This window comes from Osmerus mordax, chromosome 20 (genome assembly GCF_038355195.1).
Source record: "Osmerus mordax isolate fOsmMor3 chromosome 20, fOsmMor3.pri, whole genome shotgun sequence".
Lineage (NCBI taxonomy): Eukaryota > Metazoa > Chordata > Actinopteri > Osmeriformes > Osmeridae > Osmerus > Osmerus mordax.
The window spans coordinates 4,058,334-4,076,534 of record NC_090069.1 but is presented as its reverse complement, the minus strand read 5'-3'; the positions used below and the strand labels follow the sequence as shown (position 1 = coordinate 4,076,534).

At 51.6% G+C, this 18,201-nt stretch overlaps 2 protein-coding genes across 3 annotated transcripts; one reads left to right on the top strand and one right to left on the bottom strand.

Moving 5' to 3' along the window:
* Positions 1-758: 758 nt before the first annotated feature.
* tmem167a (transmembrane protein 167A) lies at positions 759-4,096 on the bottom strand. The gene is made up of 4 exons (XM_067258491.1): positions 4,031-4,096; positions 3,513-3,622; positions 1,989-2,023; positions 759-1,666 (listed from the first exon to the last, which is right to left on the bottom strand). The coding sequence occupies exons 1-4, from the start codon at positions 4,031-4,033 to the stop codon at positions 1,596-1,598; spliced, it is 219 nt and encodes a 72-aa protein (XP_067114592.1). The 5' UTR covers positions 4,034-4,096; the 3' UTR covers positions 759-1,595.
* Positions 4,097-4,114: 18 nt separating this feature from the next.
* xrcc4 (X-ray repair complementing defective repair in Chinese hamster cells 4) lies at positions 4,115-18,049 on the top strand. 2 transcript variants are annotated; one of them, XM_067258489.1, is made up of 8 exons: positions 4,115-4,234; positions 4,984-5,127; positions 5,310-5,500; positions 8,446-8,612; positions 9,276-9,407; positions 9,832-9,983; positions 12,104-12,245; positions 17,706-18,049. In XM_067258489.1, exons 2-8 carry the CDS (start codon positions 4,986-4,988, stop codon positions 17,818-17,820), a joined length of 1,041 nt encoding a protein of 346 aa, XP_067114590.1. In that variant the 5' UTR covers positions 4,115-4,234; positions 4,984-4,985; the 3' UTR covers positions 17,821-18,049. The 2 variants fall into 2 exon arrangements, with proteins under 2 accessions (XP_067114590.1, XP_067114591.1); XM_067258490.1 differs by having other exon boundaries at positions 4,144-4,234; positions 4,979-5,127.
* The last annotated feature ends 152 nt before the right edge of the window (positions 18,050-18,201 follow it).

The following is an 18,201-nucleotide window of genomic DNA, read 5'->3' as shown; positions in this document are numbered from 1 at the left end:
TGGTCTATCCTCTATGCTCAGCCCTGCTGGTCATGCTTGGGGCTGACGTTAAACATGCTTTCATGTGTCTGCCGGGTCAGAAGAAGATGCCGCAGACTCGAGTTGGTTTCCTGACGCAGAGAGAGGGCCGGGCTCGACCGCAGGCAGTCCTGTCAGATCCGTCGACCTAACAGAGGATGTTTTTTCCCGAATCGGAATCAGCTTTATTCGTAAGTTCGCACAAACAAGGTGTTCACTGTGGCAGGAAGGTGCATACTCATTTCACCCGAGCACTTCCTGGAACTCCGTTATCCACAACAATGAAGACTGAGGACACCGTGCACTCACTTTGGTGATGGAGCGGGGGACAACTCTTTCTGTCCATTGCCGGACCTCTCGGTCTGCAATTTCAGCATGTGCATGAGACTGTTAATACCAGTTGTTTTTCCAACCCTCCCTTGATTTTCTGGCCCAAACTGGGAGGGGAATTGCTTCATCTGCCAGTTACAATAAATGACCCAGACCCCCAGGAGAGAGCTGTTTAGCTGACCTCCTCAGCCAGTCCCTCTAATGTCCGGAGATAAACCCACTGACTGGAAATGGATTCTTTATCTTGAGCTACTGCTTTGGCACTGGGCGACAAAACAGTGTGTGTGAAGCCATTAAGTAGTGGTCATTAGAAAAATATCCCTCATCAAACTGTGCCGAAATCCCCCCCCCCCCCCCCCACACACACTCTCTGGTACTCAGAAGGAGCGAGTCAGAAACATTAAAAACGCAACGTTGGCCAGCATTCGTCTTGGCTTTATTGAAATGTTCGAAAGGCGTTTAAAACGTTCCCCTTTCAAACCGGGCGCCACGATTTAAGGACAGCTTCAAGACACGGTCATAAAAACAATCATTTGTCTATTGTAACATTTAAAAGAAAGAGTTGGCTTCTGTCTTGAACACAGAGTTGACCCATGTTCTCTCTCATTTCTTTAGAAGTATATATATCTATTTCTGCCAAGGCACAACAGAACAGAGTCATGCATCGGGTCATATAACAGAACTGCATACACACCATCCTCCACTCTCATCTCCATGTGGACTCGCTGAGACTCACCTTAGTAGGACACATGGGTCAACATCTAGAGATATGCAACCGAGAACAACAATAACAACAACGCCAAATGAGGACGACAAAAGAAGATCGGTGTTTACAAAGAGCTCAGGGATGTTGGCGATGGCTGACGTCTCCAGGGGGGGGGGTGGATGTGAGAGGGATGCCAGGCAACTGCTTCAGTGGGGGATCAGCATTGCGTCGATCAGTAGCAGTTCCAGTTCCTGACTCGGCAGAAGGCCTGGATCCTGGATCAGACCCAACGAGAGGGCAGGGAGACGCCCGGCCGACACGCCCGGGCCACCCGGCCCTAGAGCGGACACGACAGAGTGAGAGGATGGCCCTCGGAGGAAACGGGCGAGGGAGCCGATCCTCCTTTCATCTCCACGCGAGCCGCGTGGAGATGAAAGGAGGAGCTGGTTAGCTGGAGGTGATTCTGTCCATGGTTGTTCCTCCAGACGGAGGGGAAGCCTACAGGGAAGGTGGGAGCACCAGGGCAGAGGAGGCCAGGGTGCTACTCAGAGAACAGGACTGCGACGGCCATGACCGCGCAGCACAGGGCCACGTAGGGGCTCTTCCTCTCGCCTGGGAATCAGAAAGAAGACCCTTGATCATGCTCGTGTTCAATTCTAGGGTTTGGGTCAGTTCTGGTCATCAAGACAGCCAATCGAGAACATGTAAAAATAGGTTTCATGATCCTATAAATGACGAGAGGAAATACAAAAGTCACGTGGAAACGAAATCAGGAATGTGTACAGCGTTGACATAGTTCGCAGTTTATCGACACATTTGAATGTCCACATGTCCCTATAGCCACGACTAAACTGCAATGAGGAACAGACGCCTAGTGCATGACAAGTCACATCCCTGGTATGAGCAGACATGATTCGGAATAAATACGGCTCACCTATTCGGGCGCATTTCCAGAAGATACCCAATATCCTGAGGAGGAATGTAAAAAGGAAAAACCATGACACCACACCAAATATCTTACAGAACGCCTGTGCGTAAACACTCACAGTGCCTCCTCTGTACACGTACACACACACACACACACACACACACACACATTGGAGAGTCCGGAGGTAATTGCACACATGGGGGGGAAACTGGCCCTCATCTGAACTGGCTGCCGGAAATTCACCCTGTTTGTGTTTGTGTCTGTCCGAGGAGAATGATTAGGGAGATCCGACCGCTCATTTGACTTTATGACAAGGCGGGGTAGAGAAGGGGTGAAGGGGGAGAGGCCTCTATTGTGCATCCAGCGTATAAGCCGTGAACAAATAGGTACATTTCGAACGTAACTAGGGAGTCAGGTGGCTGAGCGGTGAGGGAATTGGGCTAGTAATCCAAAGGTTGCCAGTTCGATTCCCGGTCATGCAAACTGACGTTGTGTCCTTGGGCAAGGCACTTCACCCTACTTGCCTCGGGGGAATGTCCCTGTACTTACTGTAAGTCGCTCTGGATAAGAGCGTCTGCTAAATGACTAAATGTAAATGTAACTAGATCAGAAGGCTGTTTAAGGAGATCTGGTCGAGGATCTCACGCCTGGTGACTTGAACTGAACGTGCTCCGTCCAGCTATTTTCAAATAGCTCCTCTGGGACTGGTCGTATGTCTTCATTCATCGCCCTCCTCCCGTCTTTTGGCCAACAGATAGGAGACACGCCGATGGCCTTTCTAAATACACTGTCAATAACTCTGTCAAGGTAATGAAACACCAGCCAGAAAGAAAAACGAGACCCACATGTCCTGGTTTATTTAAGCTGTGTGTCTAGTGGGAGCGCTTTTCATAAACAATAGACAGTCTGTCCTCGGTGGGTGATTGGAGGGTGACAGGCTGTCTCCAGCCAACTTGGTCCACCCCTTTGGGGTCTACATGTGGGTCTGTTCTCCCAGGCTCAGCTGGGAGAGATGCATCTATGAGAACTCATTTCATGTCAATAAACACATCAGCAACAAACGCACACGGTGCAACCAATGAAACTCCCCGAAAACAATAGGCTTCAACTATTGGGCTTCGAGTGTGTGTTTGTAACAATAGTGCCATAAGGCCGGGGCCGCATCTTAGTGCAGCCTAATTTGTGTTGGAAAGAGCTTGTGTTTGCAGAGCTAAAATCATGTGCTCGCTGTAATCCCTTCATTTCCCTCCCTTCAACATGTGGCACACAGCTTGTTGCTTTAACCTCCCTCTTAGAAAAAAGGAAAGAGGATCGGGAGAGGAATTTTAAGCTGTGGTTTTTTGGGGCAAAAGCCTTTCCCGTAAAACCCCCCAAAAAATAAATGTGGTTGTGTCCAATTTACAGGCAGGGGTGTCCGTAAGTGGGAATGCATACACAACTGTCACTAATGAACAGTACTACTTTCAGAGTCAAGCCAACATCTCTCAACATACTGGTCAGAGCTGGAGTGAATATGTTGATAGAGCATACCCAGTCTTATTCTTGTCCAGCAGACTTGGAGCGAGAGTATGGAGATATGCGCAGGTACAGATGAGCAACAGAATCACCGTCAGCAAACTCTGGAAGTTGAATACAGCTGACTATGAGGATGACAAAAGAAAGCAAGAGAACAGAAGGAGAAAAGAGGGAGGAGAGGATAGAAATGAAGAAATCATTTGTTAGTGAAAATGTGAGAGTGGAAAGTGAGTGAATGAGTGAGTGGAGGGGGGAAGAGGAGAGATAAAGGGTATGTATGGAGGGAAGAAATCATCATTGTCATTTGGAAATGGGAATCAAACTTATTGACTTTAAGGCAAAAGCCAGACACACTAGACTACTACTAAGTCATACTAGCTAGCTGGCTGCTAACTATCGATCATACAAAGTATCTCTAAGCGCACCAATGAAAGACACAAATAAACACACTTCACTTTCAACATATTCACAATTAATGTATTTACTTAGCAATAAAATGTAACAAAGTGACACTGTTAGGATATACAACTTACCATTTTGGTTTACCAAAAGGCTAGAGTGGGCTAGCTTAGCTTGCTTCACTTCAAACTTTCGTCGCTCATCAAATGACGTTATTAACCTGCGCCAAGTACTGCCCGGAAATAAACGGATGTAAAAAAGCTTCTTTTGACGGTTTAAATGTTTTAATGTTAAATCTAGCATTCACTATTTAATTTAAGTAACGGAGGAATATTAAGGTAAGAGGTTATATAAAAACTGTTAAGTATAGCTGCATACGCTTACTTTGAATGCAGTGCCACCACGTGCAGACCTATGAGTTGTGTTTACAAACATTACGGCATGTTATGTTAAGACTGCGAGACTTCTGAACAATGCATGAAATATATTACAAGTCTGAGAAAACAAGCTAAAGAGATAGAAAGCTTTCCACTTCTGTTTGTGTCTGGCATCGGATTTGTTAGTTTAAGACGACAACCAACCCCTATTAAATCAACTGCCATCATTTGAGTTTAGGGTCCCCTACAAGTTTAGTTATTTAGAAGTCTGCATGTGCATGTTATAGATTTAAAATGTGTACTACGGCGGTGACTGTATCAAGTTCCACCAAAGACGTGCTCTGTTTTCGGTGTGATGGTAGCTTGCTGGTTGGTCCAAGGCGAGGCGGGATGGAGGGTTTTATAGTTTGGCTGTCAAATCCAGCACCAAAAACCTGTCTTGGTAGCCAGGAAAATTATGCAACAGTAGCTTGAGTGCCATAACATGGCAGGCCTGAGTTGCTCTGTCATATTCGAAACCAGCTTCATTTTGACATTGTTTTTTTCCCTTCTGTTCTGCTGTGTCAGAAGGGGACAGATGACAATTAGCTTAGCCATTACCCACTTGCAGTAGGCCTATACTTTATCAGGGCTTGTTTGGGCGTAGGCTAATAATAAAGAAGTTTTGATTGGTCGTGTTTAAATTTTCCACTGGCGTGTCTGCAGATCAGAAATGCCCGTGACTGTGCGACAGGTGTCCGTCTCCTCAGAGCCGGAAACCTCCTATTTTCTGCGACTGGATTGGAATGGGCGTGACTTAGGCTCAGGCTTCCAGGCGATGCTGACTGACGGACAGTCTGCCTGGGATGGCGAAGGTGAGCGCCCCAGTCCTCCCAAACTGACCCCAGATCTGACTGCTCTCACAGTCTGACTATACTATGAGGGTCCCTCTTTCTGTCCCAAGTCCCAACCAGACTAACCATTCAATGGTGTGTTTCTATAACCCCCAACCCCCCCTCCTATCTCTTAAAACCCACCCACACGCACCTGTCTGCAGTGGGGGAGGATGCTGTGAGTAAAGAGGCTGCAGAGCTGGAGATGAAGAAGGAGAGATATGTCCAGGACCTCCATCAGGTTCTGACAGCAGAAGGAAGTTTAGATCCCGGATACAGTTTTACTCTGACGCCCTGCCACACCCCCAGCTCGAGCAGAACCCTGGCCTATGAGAAAGTGGAGAGTGACATATGGGTGAGTGGCGCCCTCCGCTGGTGTGGAGGGGAAATCGTACACATATAGTACACCTATACCCATATACATAAGCTACACATGGTGATATTCACACACCTGCTGCGGGCAAGGTCACTTTTGACAAGATTGTGACATTTTCATGTTCAAGACTTTTTTTTCCTGGGAGGATCACATGATATGTGGTCTCTAGGGTGTCCACTGTTACTATGACACTGCTGGTGTTTGTCCATCATGTGATCCTGATCGTTGACATTGATGGAATTGCTGGACATAAATAGTGAACTCTGCCCTCATGACCTCCACTTGAGAATAACAAATAACGTTCAAAAACATAATAGCCAGAGAGAGAAAGAGAAACAGAGAAAGAACAGAAAGGTTTCAAAAAAAAAATTCTGCCCATTTAAACCCAGGAAGTGATGTATGCAGTGAGGTACCGGAGAAACATGAGGATGCTTGTCACAGTCGGAGGCTCGCTCCAGGTTAGCATGTCTGTGAGCCACTGTTATTATAGGAGCTATAGCTCATTGACCATGAACATGCCTGAGGTGAGTGCTAAATGGCCCACAGGATGGAATATGAGCTGGAGAAATAAACACGCATGAGGTCAGAGTTGTGTGTTTGTGTGTATGTGTGTGTGGGGGGTGGGGGTGGTCCTCTGATAGCCAGATCCTTGGTCGACCATATCACATCTGTGTATCCAGGCTATGTGGGGTCAAGGGTTTCTGCCCTAGAGGCTAACCTGTCATAACGCTAATCACGCTAATGCACGTCGAACACAGGGTTTCCCAGGCCTGCCGGTTTTTGAAGTCACCGCCCCGCCTGCGCTTGCTTTTTGAGTTAAGCCTTCCGCCGTACTCTGACAGGAAAATGATCCTCACATTGCGCTATTGAGGGTTTATCACTATGGAAGTAAACACTCCCAAACACAGTAGTGACAGACCCGCTGTACGCACACAGAGAGACACACACGTGCACGCACACACACACATGACCATACGCTCCAAATAAACACGTCCTGCTTTGTTGTCATAGCAATAATTAGAGAATGGAAACCCAGGGGCATCTGTTACAGTAAAAGAGGAATGAAAGCGTTTAGCCTCCGTAAAGAAGTGAACGTTTTCAAAGAGTTCCTTTTACTGAGTGCATCACAATGTGTCATCACCAACGGAAAAGCTATCCTGGGGTGGGGGGGGGGGGGTGTTCTTGCTCAACAGTTGTTCATAAGGCTCATTCATCAGATTTGGAGACATGAGTGAGTCAGAATGAGAGGAGTTTGGTCTTCTGCCTGGTCTTTGACCCCTAGTAGCAGTCGTTGCGACACCATATATCTGCAGAAGACCCACAGTGTTGTAGACAATTGTGAGCTCGTGGACTCGTTTGACTTGAGAGAGGTCTTTTTTTTGTTCTTCTTTCCTTGTCCTCCGGCGGGTCTTCATAATGAAGTCAGGTGTCTGTGGTAACCACTCAGTCACCGCCTCGAGTAGCTCTGCCAAGAACCACTGATCTCAGTTAATCACTGTAGGACAGGGTGATTTGACCAAAATGGCTGGCATAGGGCAAAGAGTGCGAATCAGTTTACCTACGCTTCTGTTTCTCTCGCCACAGCAGATTTACAGCAGTGTGTCAACGCTTGCCAGCGTCTTGTTTTTTTTCCTGCTGTCAATCACTTCAGAAACCGAACAGTAGTGTCTCTATGACGACTTGTGGAACTTATGCGTAAACATTCTCTGCCCAGCCTTACCCAGCCAAAATGGTGGGGGATTCATGGCAATACCAGCCAATGGCCTTCGGGCCAGATTGTTATCAACCCATTGTTTTATGACCAAATCCTTACCAGCAATTCAAATTACAGATAGTCTTGACCAGCCAAAAGACTAAACGTAATTGAAAGCTGCAAATTAAATAGGAATAAAATGTACGTGAATAGACCAACCACCGTGACTGTTTTCAGTCTCGAGGAATGGAAGTGATGTTTCCATCTCTGGTAATATTAGTTCTGAAATTAAAGCTGAAGTTATTTACTTATGTTACTCAGAGGGGATGAAGTAAGGACTGGCGGGTGTTTGAAAAGCTGTAAATATCCCAGCGAGGAAAAGGAGGGAAATAGGAGGCTGGCGGGTGAGCGGTTAAGAAAGACCGAGGGGAAAAAGTAGGCTACGTGAACAGAGACAGGAAGAGAGACGAATGTCCCTTGTGGACATGTTTCTGTCAGTCCCTCTCTCTGTCAACCTGGCCTTTCTGCTGCTACGGGATGTGGCCTGGAACCAGCTTCCAGTAGGTCAACAGTCTTTATCACAGCCCGTAGACAAACCATTGAGGCACACACACCACACACACACACACACTTAGCCTTTCCTAGAGGTCAGTTATTTTGGGTTGTGGCAGCTTGGGGGGGGGGGGGGTCAGGGAGGCCCTTGGTAGGCCTGGTTGTTATCTGAGAGACGGCGTCTGTCCAGGGAGACAGCAGAAGCTCCGGGCGGCGGCCGCCAAGCGTCTGCGAGCGCGAGGGAGCTTCCAGCCACTTGTGAGCGATGACACCGCAGGGTGTTCGGAATCCATTCATCCATTTCCGTCAACCTAATGAAATACACCAGGGCATTTCCCGTTGGCGGCCGAAACGTGTGTATATTCGCTTCGCGCGAGATCCGTGGCTCAATGTGGCGCCGGACATGTTAATATTTATGTTGCGCAAACCGCTCAGCTAAACAACTTCACTCGCAACACTGCACTTCCTTGGGTCCTGAGAAAAACACGGAATTTCACTCTGTACAGTCCCCCGATTCTCAAGATAATTCAAGACACGATAAGAGATATTTCAGCCACGGACGGACTGACGGGGCTTCCTTGCTCATCACAACCGTCTGCATCGTTCTTTGCAACGAAGGATTGAAGACGTTTATTTCAACTTACCTCTCCCCCCCCCCCCCCCTCCCCCCCCCCCCCAGATCCAGCTGGGCTCCGTGTCACTGAGGGCTCACCCAGAGCCGCTGGAGGAGGTCCGAGCCTTACTGGCTCACTTTCTACAACAGACAGCTGCTCTGGAGAACCACAACCAGCGACTGAAAGAGGAGAACCATCGATTCAGACAGGAGCAGCAACACATCACTACTGAGTGAGAGGCGCATAAACTACACACACACACACAAAATCACACGCACGCACACACACACATCACTCTCTCCAAAATCCATCACCAATGTCTGTTTCCTCCCTCTCTCTCAGTCATTACCCAATCCCCATAACTCTCCGTTGGGAGGATCGCCACTGCACGTCTCATGTAGCTAGGAGCTGATGTCAGTGTGTGTGTGTGTGTGTGTGTGTGCGTGTGCGCGCGAGCGAGCGTATGAGAATGGAACACACCCAAGGTGCTAAAAGTGGGCCTCTCTGACGCACAGGCTACAGGGCTGCACACACACAGGCATGGATCAAACGGCCGCGCACACAACCTCCGACACACACACACACACGATCGAGGGAATCCCTCCCAAGTAAGTGTTGAGGGCAGCTCCCATCACTTTGAATGGGTCCATGTGTTTCTAATCAGTCGATTTTTCTACCGTAGCCTCACAGAGCCGATCAGGCCTGCTTCAGAATGGAGGCATTGTGTTTTCTGGAGAGGGGGAAAAGAACAGTGTGTGTTGGGTTCCCCCGGCAACCGCTGCCAGAAAAGAGATCCACGCGAGGCTAGACAGAAGTGAGAGAACAGGGGATGACGGAGGACAGGCGAAACGAGGAACTGCACTCAGGAAGTGTGTGTGTGTGTGTGTGCGCGCAGGATGAAGCGCTACGTGGCAGAGAAGGTGTCCCTGGAGGCTGAGCTGTACACTCGCTTTGTGCTGGTGCTCAACGAGAAGAAGGCCAAGATCCGGAGCCTGCAGGAGAGGATCGCCGCCCTGCAGGAGAACAGGTGCGTTCGCCCCGCCCCGGACGGAGGTCCCTCCCACCCATCCGTTCATCCACTCCCCCGGCAGTGAGCCCCAGCCTCCTCTATCCTGCCCTGTGGGAGACCAGGGAGGTTCCTTAGAACAGTTCCTTAGAACAGAACCACACTGCCAGCCTCTATCCTGTGTGTACATCATTTGTTGCCCAATTCTTACCCGCGGTCCATTTACCCAATAGCCTTTTGACGTATTTTCCGATTCTCAGCGGACTATTGTGATTTCGCTTGTCGCTGTAGGTATTTCGCAATAGCCATTGCAATACTCTCGTTAGCCAATAGCATTAGCGGTAGCTAAGGCGCGCGTGTTCTACAGTGTGTGTGCGTGCTCATGTATGTGAAGTGGTGTGCGACGTGTCCGTGTTCGTGCGTGTGACATCCATGTCCTCCGCAGCCCGGCTGAGGGGCAGGCCAGCAGGCCAGCCCGGAGACGGGCGTCAGGGCGCCCCTCGGAGGAAGAGGAGGACTACGACGGCAGCACCGACGAAGACCCGGAGGAAGGCCAGGCGGCCGGCCCCGCCCCTACGACCGGCGCAGCTAACACCGGTCCGAGAAACGCCTTCCCCCCTCTCTTACTCTGACATCATTTGCGCGCGCGTGGTCGTCTCACAGTGATGACATCAGGGCGCGAGCGATGTGCCCCCTCTGGGGCGCTGGGAGGTTACTGTGGGTTATTAGTGGGTTATATTGTAAGTTGTTGTCTGCTTTTCTGGGGTGTTTTAACTTGAGAGAGGGCTGCAGCTCAAGGGTCCCTCCGGAAACCATTACCTTTCTGGTAAGTCTTCAGCCAACGTTACTCTCCTCGGTGTCATGCTCGTTAAACCCCGGCTGTAAACACACGGGCACACTTTAAACACAAGCACACACACGCACACCGCCATGTATGTGCCGAAGCGAAATCCGGGAAGGCCCCCCCTCATAATAGCTCCCCCCCCCCCCCCCCCCCCCACCTCAATTTGTGTCATGTGCTTTACAGGGAGGATTGAGCATGTCCAGCCTGAACACAGACCCAGCCGTCGTTAGTGTTGGGGCTCGGGGTTCAGTCCATCCATCAGTTCTGTCTGTCAAGTCCACCTTAATGGTTGTTATGGTTCGGAGCAGAAGGTGTAACATCACGTTTCGCACGGCACGACAGGTTCTGTCGGTACACTGGGCCGCGTGGTCGGCATGGAAACGCTGGGTGTTTATGCGTCGGGACTCGGGGGGGGGGGGGGGGGGGAGATTCCGTTGGTCGACCGGTGTTGTTTCTGCCCGGGCGCCAGGGGTGACATCATGGAGGGATTATATAATCCTGAGTCTGGGGCTCCTCTAACCTGTCATCTAAAAACATGTCGGTAATACCTGGACGGATTGGATGATCGAGGCCAGAGGATATGGGGCCCGGAGACCCGATCGGGAGTGGCTGCCTCTCCGGCTTGTCTCAGAAGGGAGGGGATGCCGTGTCGCATGTTGCCCATGACGAGCGCTCTCCGGTCGGGTCGGCTAGTGCCGATCGCCCCCCCCCCCCCTCTCTCTCTCCTGCCCCCGCTACCCATGCGAGAGGCTCCACAGCAGGGCTTGAGGGGTGTGGGTACGTGCCTCTGGGGGGGGGGGGGGGGGGTTTCGGGGGAAGGGACCAGGCCCTCCCTCCTCCTACCCCAGCTGCAGGCTCAGATGGATGGGGGACATAGCTCCCGGGTTCCCGTGTCGTTTTTTTGCTCTGCCGCGGCAGTGAGTCAGAGGGTTGGTGCGTCGCCAGCCGGGGAAGGGACAGGGTGGCTCCAGGCTCCAGCGCCGCGCAGGACGCCTGGCGACTTTATCGTCTGGGCGCGTGCCGCTCGCAGGCGTTGCCGGGATGTTGTTGGCCGTGTCTGGCTTTGACTTTCCGAATGACCTGGGTGTCGTGTGTGCGTGTCATCCACTCCTTGCCTCCTCACCTTGTTGCGAGTTTATCGAGCCGTTCCGTTTAACAGACTGGTTTTACAGACTGCTTGGGTGACTGGCGTCGTGTTAACGCGGTCACGTGACGACTTGGAGGACGGCGCGTGCGGAGGGTGTAGATGTCGGGACAGCTGAAAGCAAGCAGCCTAATGAGCCAACGCGGGTCTAGTGAACCGAGGTGGAAGGAGAGGCGGGAAACCAGAGTACACTATTGAGACACGCCCCGTCTCGGGGTCTGTTAACTCCACCTCTCCCCCTGCTGTTGTCAAGGCTCTCCTTTCATCTCTCCGACCTGCTGATTTGGGTGGGCTGGGGGGGGGGGGGGGGGGGAAGAGCGAGGCCCATACACAGCACACGCACACCTGCCCCGCTCCAGGTCCTCTTGTTAGACCTGCTGTCTGGGAGTCCTGGGAGGGGGGGGGGGGGAGCCTTAAAGAGGTGACGAAAGGAGAGGAACAGTCAGGCAGAGAAGGGTCTGCTCCAGGTGCGGGTCACGTGGCCCACGGCCCCCGCGTGCGTTCCAGCCAGCTTGAGAACGGCATGCAGTAAAGCCTATGCTCGCAAACACCCCCCTCTCCTGAGACCCACTGACTCCCAAGTGCTGCTTATTGTGCGTATCAACAAGCCCTTTAATAGTTTAGGCCCAGATCAGGAATGTGAGTATTAAAGGGGCTGTGAGTGACATGTATGTGGCGGACCGGAACCGTGTTTTCACTGGCTTTGTGGTATGTTCTTCCTTTTCTCAGAGATGCGAAGCCGCAGCCCATTGGGCGATAGTCCCAGCGACCTCACGGACATTGCCCCCTGTCGTAAACGCCGCCTCCGCCACCTACCGCCCCCCGATGTCGTTGCCAAGAAACCGACCCCGGAGGTGACTCCCACACAAAGGTACCCGCGCTACATCACCATATCGCTCGACGTCAACTCCCAACCCAACACAGTACTGTCATAATCGCCGTACTACCAGATCAACCGGATGTTTCCTTTTTGTTCTGGATGTTTCCGCCCCACCATTAACTGTTTTATTGTCTGTATAACCTTCGTACAAGGATGTAAGTGGTTCATTCTGTCTCTAGTTGTCTCTGCCCATATTATTCAGCCCACTTTCCCCCCACAATGCAATGGGCCTATAACGCTGTCGGTTTTTACAGCTGTCTGCTGTCTCCTTCCCAGTTTCCCCACATCCTAGAATACAAACTGTCTAAATACTGTTGAAGTTCTGTGTCCTCTGAACCGATGAGTTTACTGCCTCTGTTATTCTGCCAGACTGTAAATCGCTGATTAGGCAATCCCCACGTTCGTCCACTTAGCCTGGGTGTAACACTTCTGCCCCAAGAATAGATCTCAGACACGGAGGACTCGTGTCCTCCATTGTGATCGAGTTATGGGTTTCCACCGGGGTCCCACCTTGATCGTTAAAGCTTTATTTAGGCTCATTTCTGTCTACCAAGCACTCATCCACCGGCAGCAATATTTCTCTCTTCATGTGCCTCTATCAAATGGGAATATCCTTCTACTGGAAACACACACACACACACACCTTCCCTCCAACCCACATTTCCCTCTTCCACTCATTCACTGTTCAGGTTTCTCACTGGGAAAATCAAACGTCATAAACATCTCTTCTCAGGGGTCGGCTTTGTGTTGAGCAATCGCTGTCCTAACGCACCCCCACCCGCCTATCTGTTGACCCTCCGAGAAGGTCACCGTTGGGCTTAATTTGCTTTCCAAAGACACACATTGTTTAGGTTCCAGCCAGACAATGCAGCCTCATTTACAGTCGTCTGGGTGTTGTAAACCAGTGAGCCTAATTGATCCCTGGTTTGGGTTGGCCGAGCGAGCGAGTGAGTGAGTGTGTACAAACAAGTCACCGAGGAACCGACCTCCACAAGTCACAGACGACAGGCAAAGAAAACATTTCATCATCATCATCAATATTTACTGCCGGTGAACTCATTGGAATCACTCGCGGACTGACCAGACAACCAGACCGCCCCGTACCTTGAACGCTCCGCATACACAACCTGCTATGAGCGCGACGCCGCCTATCAACAAGCTGACGCTTCGGATTGGATCCGCAATTCCTCAGAGCGTCCGTCACTGCTAAACTCACGGCGCTCCGTCACACTGTTTGTTTGTCGGGGGGGGGGGGGGGGGCGAGGGGGGGGAACGGGAGAAGAGAGGCCGTGTTTGTCACGGCCGAGGGGCTGGAGAAGCTGCTAGAAGACTCTGGACTGTCCTGTGGCGGATAAGTCACGCCGTCAGCACCCTCTTAGCAGAGGGGCGGCTGGTGTCACAGCTCTGTCATTGTCTAAGACGGGGGGGTGGGGGGGGGGGGAACGGGCTGCTTTGCCGAAGAGAGGCTAGGCTAGGACGGGGAAGATGAAAGAGGAAAAGTGGAGGGAAGGGTGTAGAAGTGGGACTGGGGGGACCCCGTGCTCCTGAACTCAGCTGGTCAGCTCAGAGTTTCCACTCTCCCCCCTCCCCCCCCCCCCCCCCCCTTCCCCCTCCTCTAATATGCGTCCGTTGGAGAGAAAAAAAGCACAGCTGTCCACCTTAAGGGCATGTCACGTTTATGGCTTTCCACCTTAAGGGAATATCACATTCAGCATTCTCGCTTTATTGCTAATAAAAAAAATGTGCCGTCCTCCTGCCGTGTCTGGGATTTTGGGTTGCTGCCGGGCCCGTTCGGCGCACCAAACCACCGGGCTTCTCTCCCTCTAACTTTCTACTCTGTATCTCGCGCTTTCTGTCGGACTTTCAAACACACACACACACACACACACACACACACACACACACACACACTGTTACTAGTCCTCAGGCAGTCCAGCTGGTCACGAGAAGGTTGGTACACGGGCGGCCTCAGGAGAAATACCTCCCGACCCCCGCCTTGTCTTTACATGAACACACACTCTCCGAATGCCCTCCGTCCCTGAGTGTGTGTGTGTGTGTGTGCGTGTGTGCGTGCGTGCGTGGCGAACAGCAGACTTGGTGTGGCAGTCTGCTTTCACGGGCCTAACCCTTCATTCAGGATCACACCTGAAGCTATACTGTCCCTGTCGTTGTTGTTGTTGTTGTGAGATATTAGAGCACAGGACAGTCATGTGTTTGCAGCATCACGGAGTTTTTAAAATAGAACAGGGATTGTTCTCCACAAGACACGGTTGCAATTTATTTATTTTTTTACTCCACTTGGAGCTGCTAAGACTGGACTGGCATCAGAGGGGGCCACGCGCGGGGAAGTGGCCGTGTCGAAAGCAGGCGTAGCTAGCCTGGGTCTGGACACGGTGAGCGGTTGGCTCGGGGGGGGGGGGGGGGGGGGGGGGGGGTGAGAGAGCGCCAAACGTCGGTCGGCTAACTGGAGGCCTCCGACCCCCGGTGCTACCGATCCAAAACACCACAATACCAGCCTCTCTCCCGAGCATGGAGAAGCAGGTGGTCATTCTCGAAAACATTCCAGACTGGCCTTTATCCATACCCCCCCCCCCCCCCAGTCATATAGATGCTCTCAGAGGCAGTCTCTGAGGGAGCTGAGTGTCACACAGAGCGATGCCGCGCACAGATGGCTGACAGTGGTGCCATCCGCAGCTGTAGTCGGCAGTAGCCCCGACACCCAAGCCCGTTACCAGCCCTGCCCCGGCCAACAAGATACAGAAGTGAGTTGATAGGCAGCTGCCGGCGTGTAATTGCTCCAGGGGCAACGTTGTGGACTGGGCTCCCTCAGAACTGGGCCAGCAGGGCTCCGGGCATCCACAGCAGAAGAGAGGCCTTTGTCTGCCCTAGGAGGGGAGGGGAGGGGAGGGGAGGGGAGGAGAGAGGAGAGGAGAGGAGAGGAGAGGAGAGGAGAGGGGAGGGGAGGGGAGGGGAGGGGAGGGGAGGGGAGGGGAGGGGAGGGGAGGGGAGGGGAGGATGGCAGGAGAGAAAGGGAATGGAAAGGAAGGATATGGGTGGGTGGACGGTCATCTGTAATGTTTTTTTATTTTATTTTATCCGTGACCCCATTTCACCCTCATGTTTCCCACTTCCCTCTCTGTCTCTCTCTCTCTGTGTCTCCCTCTGTCCCCCTTTCTCTCTGTGGAAGTTTATCTCAAAAAAGCCCAAAAGACTGATAAGGGAGGAACAGCCAGGCGAGAAGGGAGCAAAGGAGAAACAAAGAGAGCTCAGAGAAATGAAAGGCAAGCAGTGACGGAAAGAACAACGGCAGAAAGAACTAGATGGACTAGAACTACCCTCCCCGAGAGTTTAGGCCGGCTGAGGGGGCAGTTTGGTGGGCATGCGTGAAGCCCTCTGTGACACCGCTTGTAAAAGAAGGGCTATACAAACAAACATTGATTCGATTTGAACTACGGCTGTGTGCTAACTTGGTGGCGAAGCTAGCTTTCGCTCGGTCCCTAACGTCACGTAGCGCTGATAGCCTGATATAGTGAGGAAGTTCCGTGTTACTCGTCTTTGTCTCGCTCTTGATAGATTTTCCCATGACTTCCCATGAGTCAGTCCCACGCAGGCTTTGATAGGGTGGCACAGGCAAACACACACTCTGCAGGGCAGGCCTCTGTAAACCATCAGCACATTGCTCCCAGCCTCGGCAGAGATAATCATTCCAAGACCCTTGTATGGGTAGGGGGTATGTGTTTGGGGGGGGGGGGGGGGGGTTGCTGGGTTGCGCAGGCTTGTAAACAGAACTTGGCACAGTTCGATGACGTTGCGGTGTAGCCTGTCATCTACGTGAGGTACATCGATACCTTCTGTGAGCGCATACAAAGGTCCTCCTGGTCATCTGTTTGTTTGTGTGCCGGGCTGGAGGCGGGGGGGGGGGGGTGTTTAGAGAAAACGAGAGGGAGGGAGAGAGAGAGAGAGAGAGGGAGGGAGAGGGAGGGAGAGAGAGAGAGAGAGAGGGAGAGGGAGAGAGAGAGAGAGAGAGAGAGAGAGAGAGAGAGAGAGAGAGAGAGACAGGCTTAATCATGGCACTGCGGCATGTCAGACATGGAGGGCGGCGAACCTCCTCTGTTCTCAAGAACCACAAACGAGCACACCACTGAGACTGGCCTTCTATTGTATGACAGTGAGCCAATACGTGTGTGTGCGTGTGCGTGTAGAGCCTCGTAGCGGAGGACCTCGGGTTGCCTCCCATGCCCGTGCTGCCGTGGGTCAGGGCGCTCACCTCGCGGCCCCCCCTGGAGGAGGATGTGTCGGAGCCATGTGTTCGGGCTCCGGTGGTCCTTTGTGTTTCCTCTCGCACTGCGGACAGCTCGACCACTTCCTCTTAACGGGTTCCAGCAGTGAAACTCGTGTTTGTCATACAGTTGGGAATGATTTAAACGAGCTCAGGGCCACCCCCCCTCCTCTCTCTCTCTCTCTCTCTCTCTCTTTCTGTCTCCCTTTATCTACTGTATCTCTCCCTTCATCTATCAATCCGTCCCTCCATTCACATGCTCCAGGGTCTCCAAAATCTTTGTTGCCCCATTTTCGTCGCCTCCGAGGAATTTTGTTTGGATTGTGAGTAAGATGTCGATGACATCACCGCAGCATTTCCATCCCATGCGTACGGCCATCTGAAGTCGGGTTATGCTCATAAAGTATCCCAACGTGATGCATTGCACGGCAGGTCTGGAGTCCAATCAGTCTCCCCTCGCTCCTCTTCTTTCTCCGTCTCCAAGGCCAAAGGTGAGAGGTGTTCCTGGTTAGCGAGATGATTTACCGAGGAAGAGAGACGCCTTGGCCAACCTTCTCTTTTACAGGAGGTCATATGCGAGGCCCCGTGTGTCAAAGCTGCAGGCCCCGAGGACAGAAGAAGAAGCCACCCACCGGTTTCTTCTTCTTCCTTATCTCTTCCTCCTTTCCTTTTCTCCTCGGCTCGTCCCCACAGTCTCCTCCAATGGCTGGCCTGCGCGTACACATGCGTGCCGCTTGTAAACCGCAGTAATGTTGGCCTTATCTCTCGATGTCGGGTCATGTTGACGTTTCCTCCTAAATACATTGAGCCCCTTTGAAGGTGTGTGACGGGGCGCCTGTATAGGAGGAAACGCAGTTCAACTTGTCTGACAACAACCCGATACAGGGGGACATTGATGTTTCACACACACACACACACACACACACACACACACACACACACACACACACACAGGTATTAAACCTGCCCATGTGTTTCCAGTCTGGGGCCTAACATGCCACATGATACACTTCCTGGCTCACAGGAAAACCAGGCTGTAAACCACCTTCATTAGCCTGCTGACCCGCTTTCCCTGTGTGTGTGTGTGTGTGTGTGTGTGTGTGTGTGCGTGTGTGTGTGTGTGTGTGTGTGTGTGTGTGCGTGTGTGTGTGTGTGTGTGCGCGCACGTGTAGGAGGGACTCCCCGGTGACGAGCAGAAGGACAGCCAATAAGCAGCAGGCTCCCCAGTGTTCCTCAGATGCTATGGCAACCAGTCGTGACACAGAAGACCTGTTTGAAGACTTTTGAGAACATGTACAGAAGTGACATTTTTATACTTTACGCTGAGCTGCAGGGTTCGCAGGTGTTATTTGAACACGTGACTCAACATACAATATCAAATCCCTGACCGTGGTATGATCGGTGATCAGAAAATGTTTTTGTTGGGTTGTGAGTGGCTATGTGCAAGGGATGATACAATTAAGTTAACATGTGAAATTTGTGATTGTGTTTCTTCAATAAACATTGCAATTATATACATTACTGTCCACTTGATTATGTTTATCATTTAATAAACACTAAACAAAGTTTACTTCCCTCAGGATATAGTTTAATGATTAGGAATTCAAGTATTTAGTTGACCTGTCGGTGCCTTAACCATACTCAACTAAACCTCAAATAACGTTGAGT

Excerpts from the sequence above, each read along its gene's own strand:
- tmem167a (XM_067258491.1), bottom strand. Across the intron at positions 2,024-3,512 it reads CTGGACAAGAATAAGACTGG|GATATTGGGTATCTTCTGGA; the intron begins GTATGCTCTATC and ends ATTCCTCCTCAG. Across the intron at positions 1,667-1,988 it reads CTGGAAATGCGCCCGAATAG|GCGAGAGGAAGAGCCCCTAC; the intron begins GTGAGCCGTATT and ends TCTGATTCCCAG.
- xrcc4 (XM_067258489.1), top strand. The coding sequence starts at position 4,986 with ATGCCCGTGACTGTGCGACAGGTGTCCGTCTCCTCAGAGCCGGAAACC. Across the intron at positions 9,984-12,103 it reads GACCGGCGCAGCTAACACCG|AGATGCGAAGCCGCAGCCCA; the intron begins GTCCGAGAAACG and ends TCCTTTTCTCAG. Across the intron at positions 12,246-17,705 it reads GAGGTGACTCCCACACAAAG|GAGGGACTCCCCGGTGACGA; the intron begins GTACCCGCGCTA and ends GCGCACGTGTAG.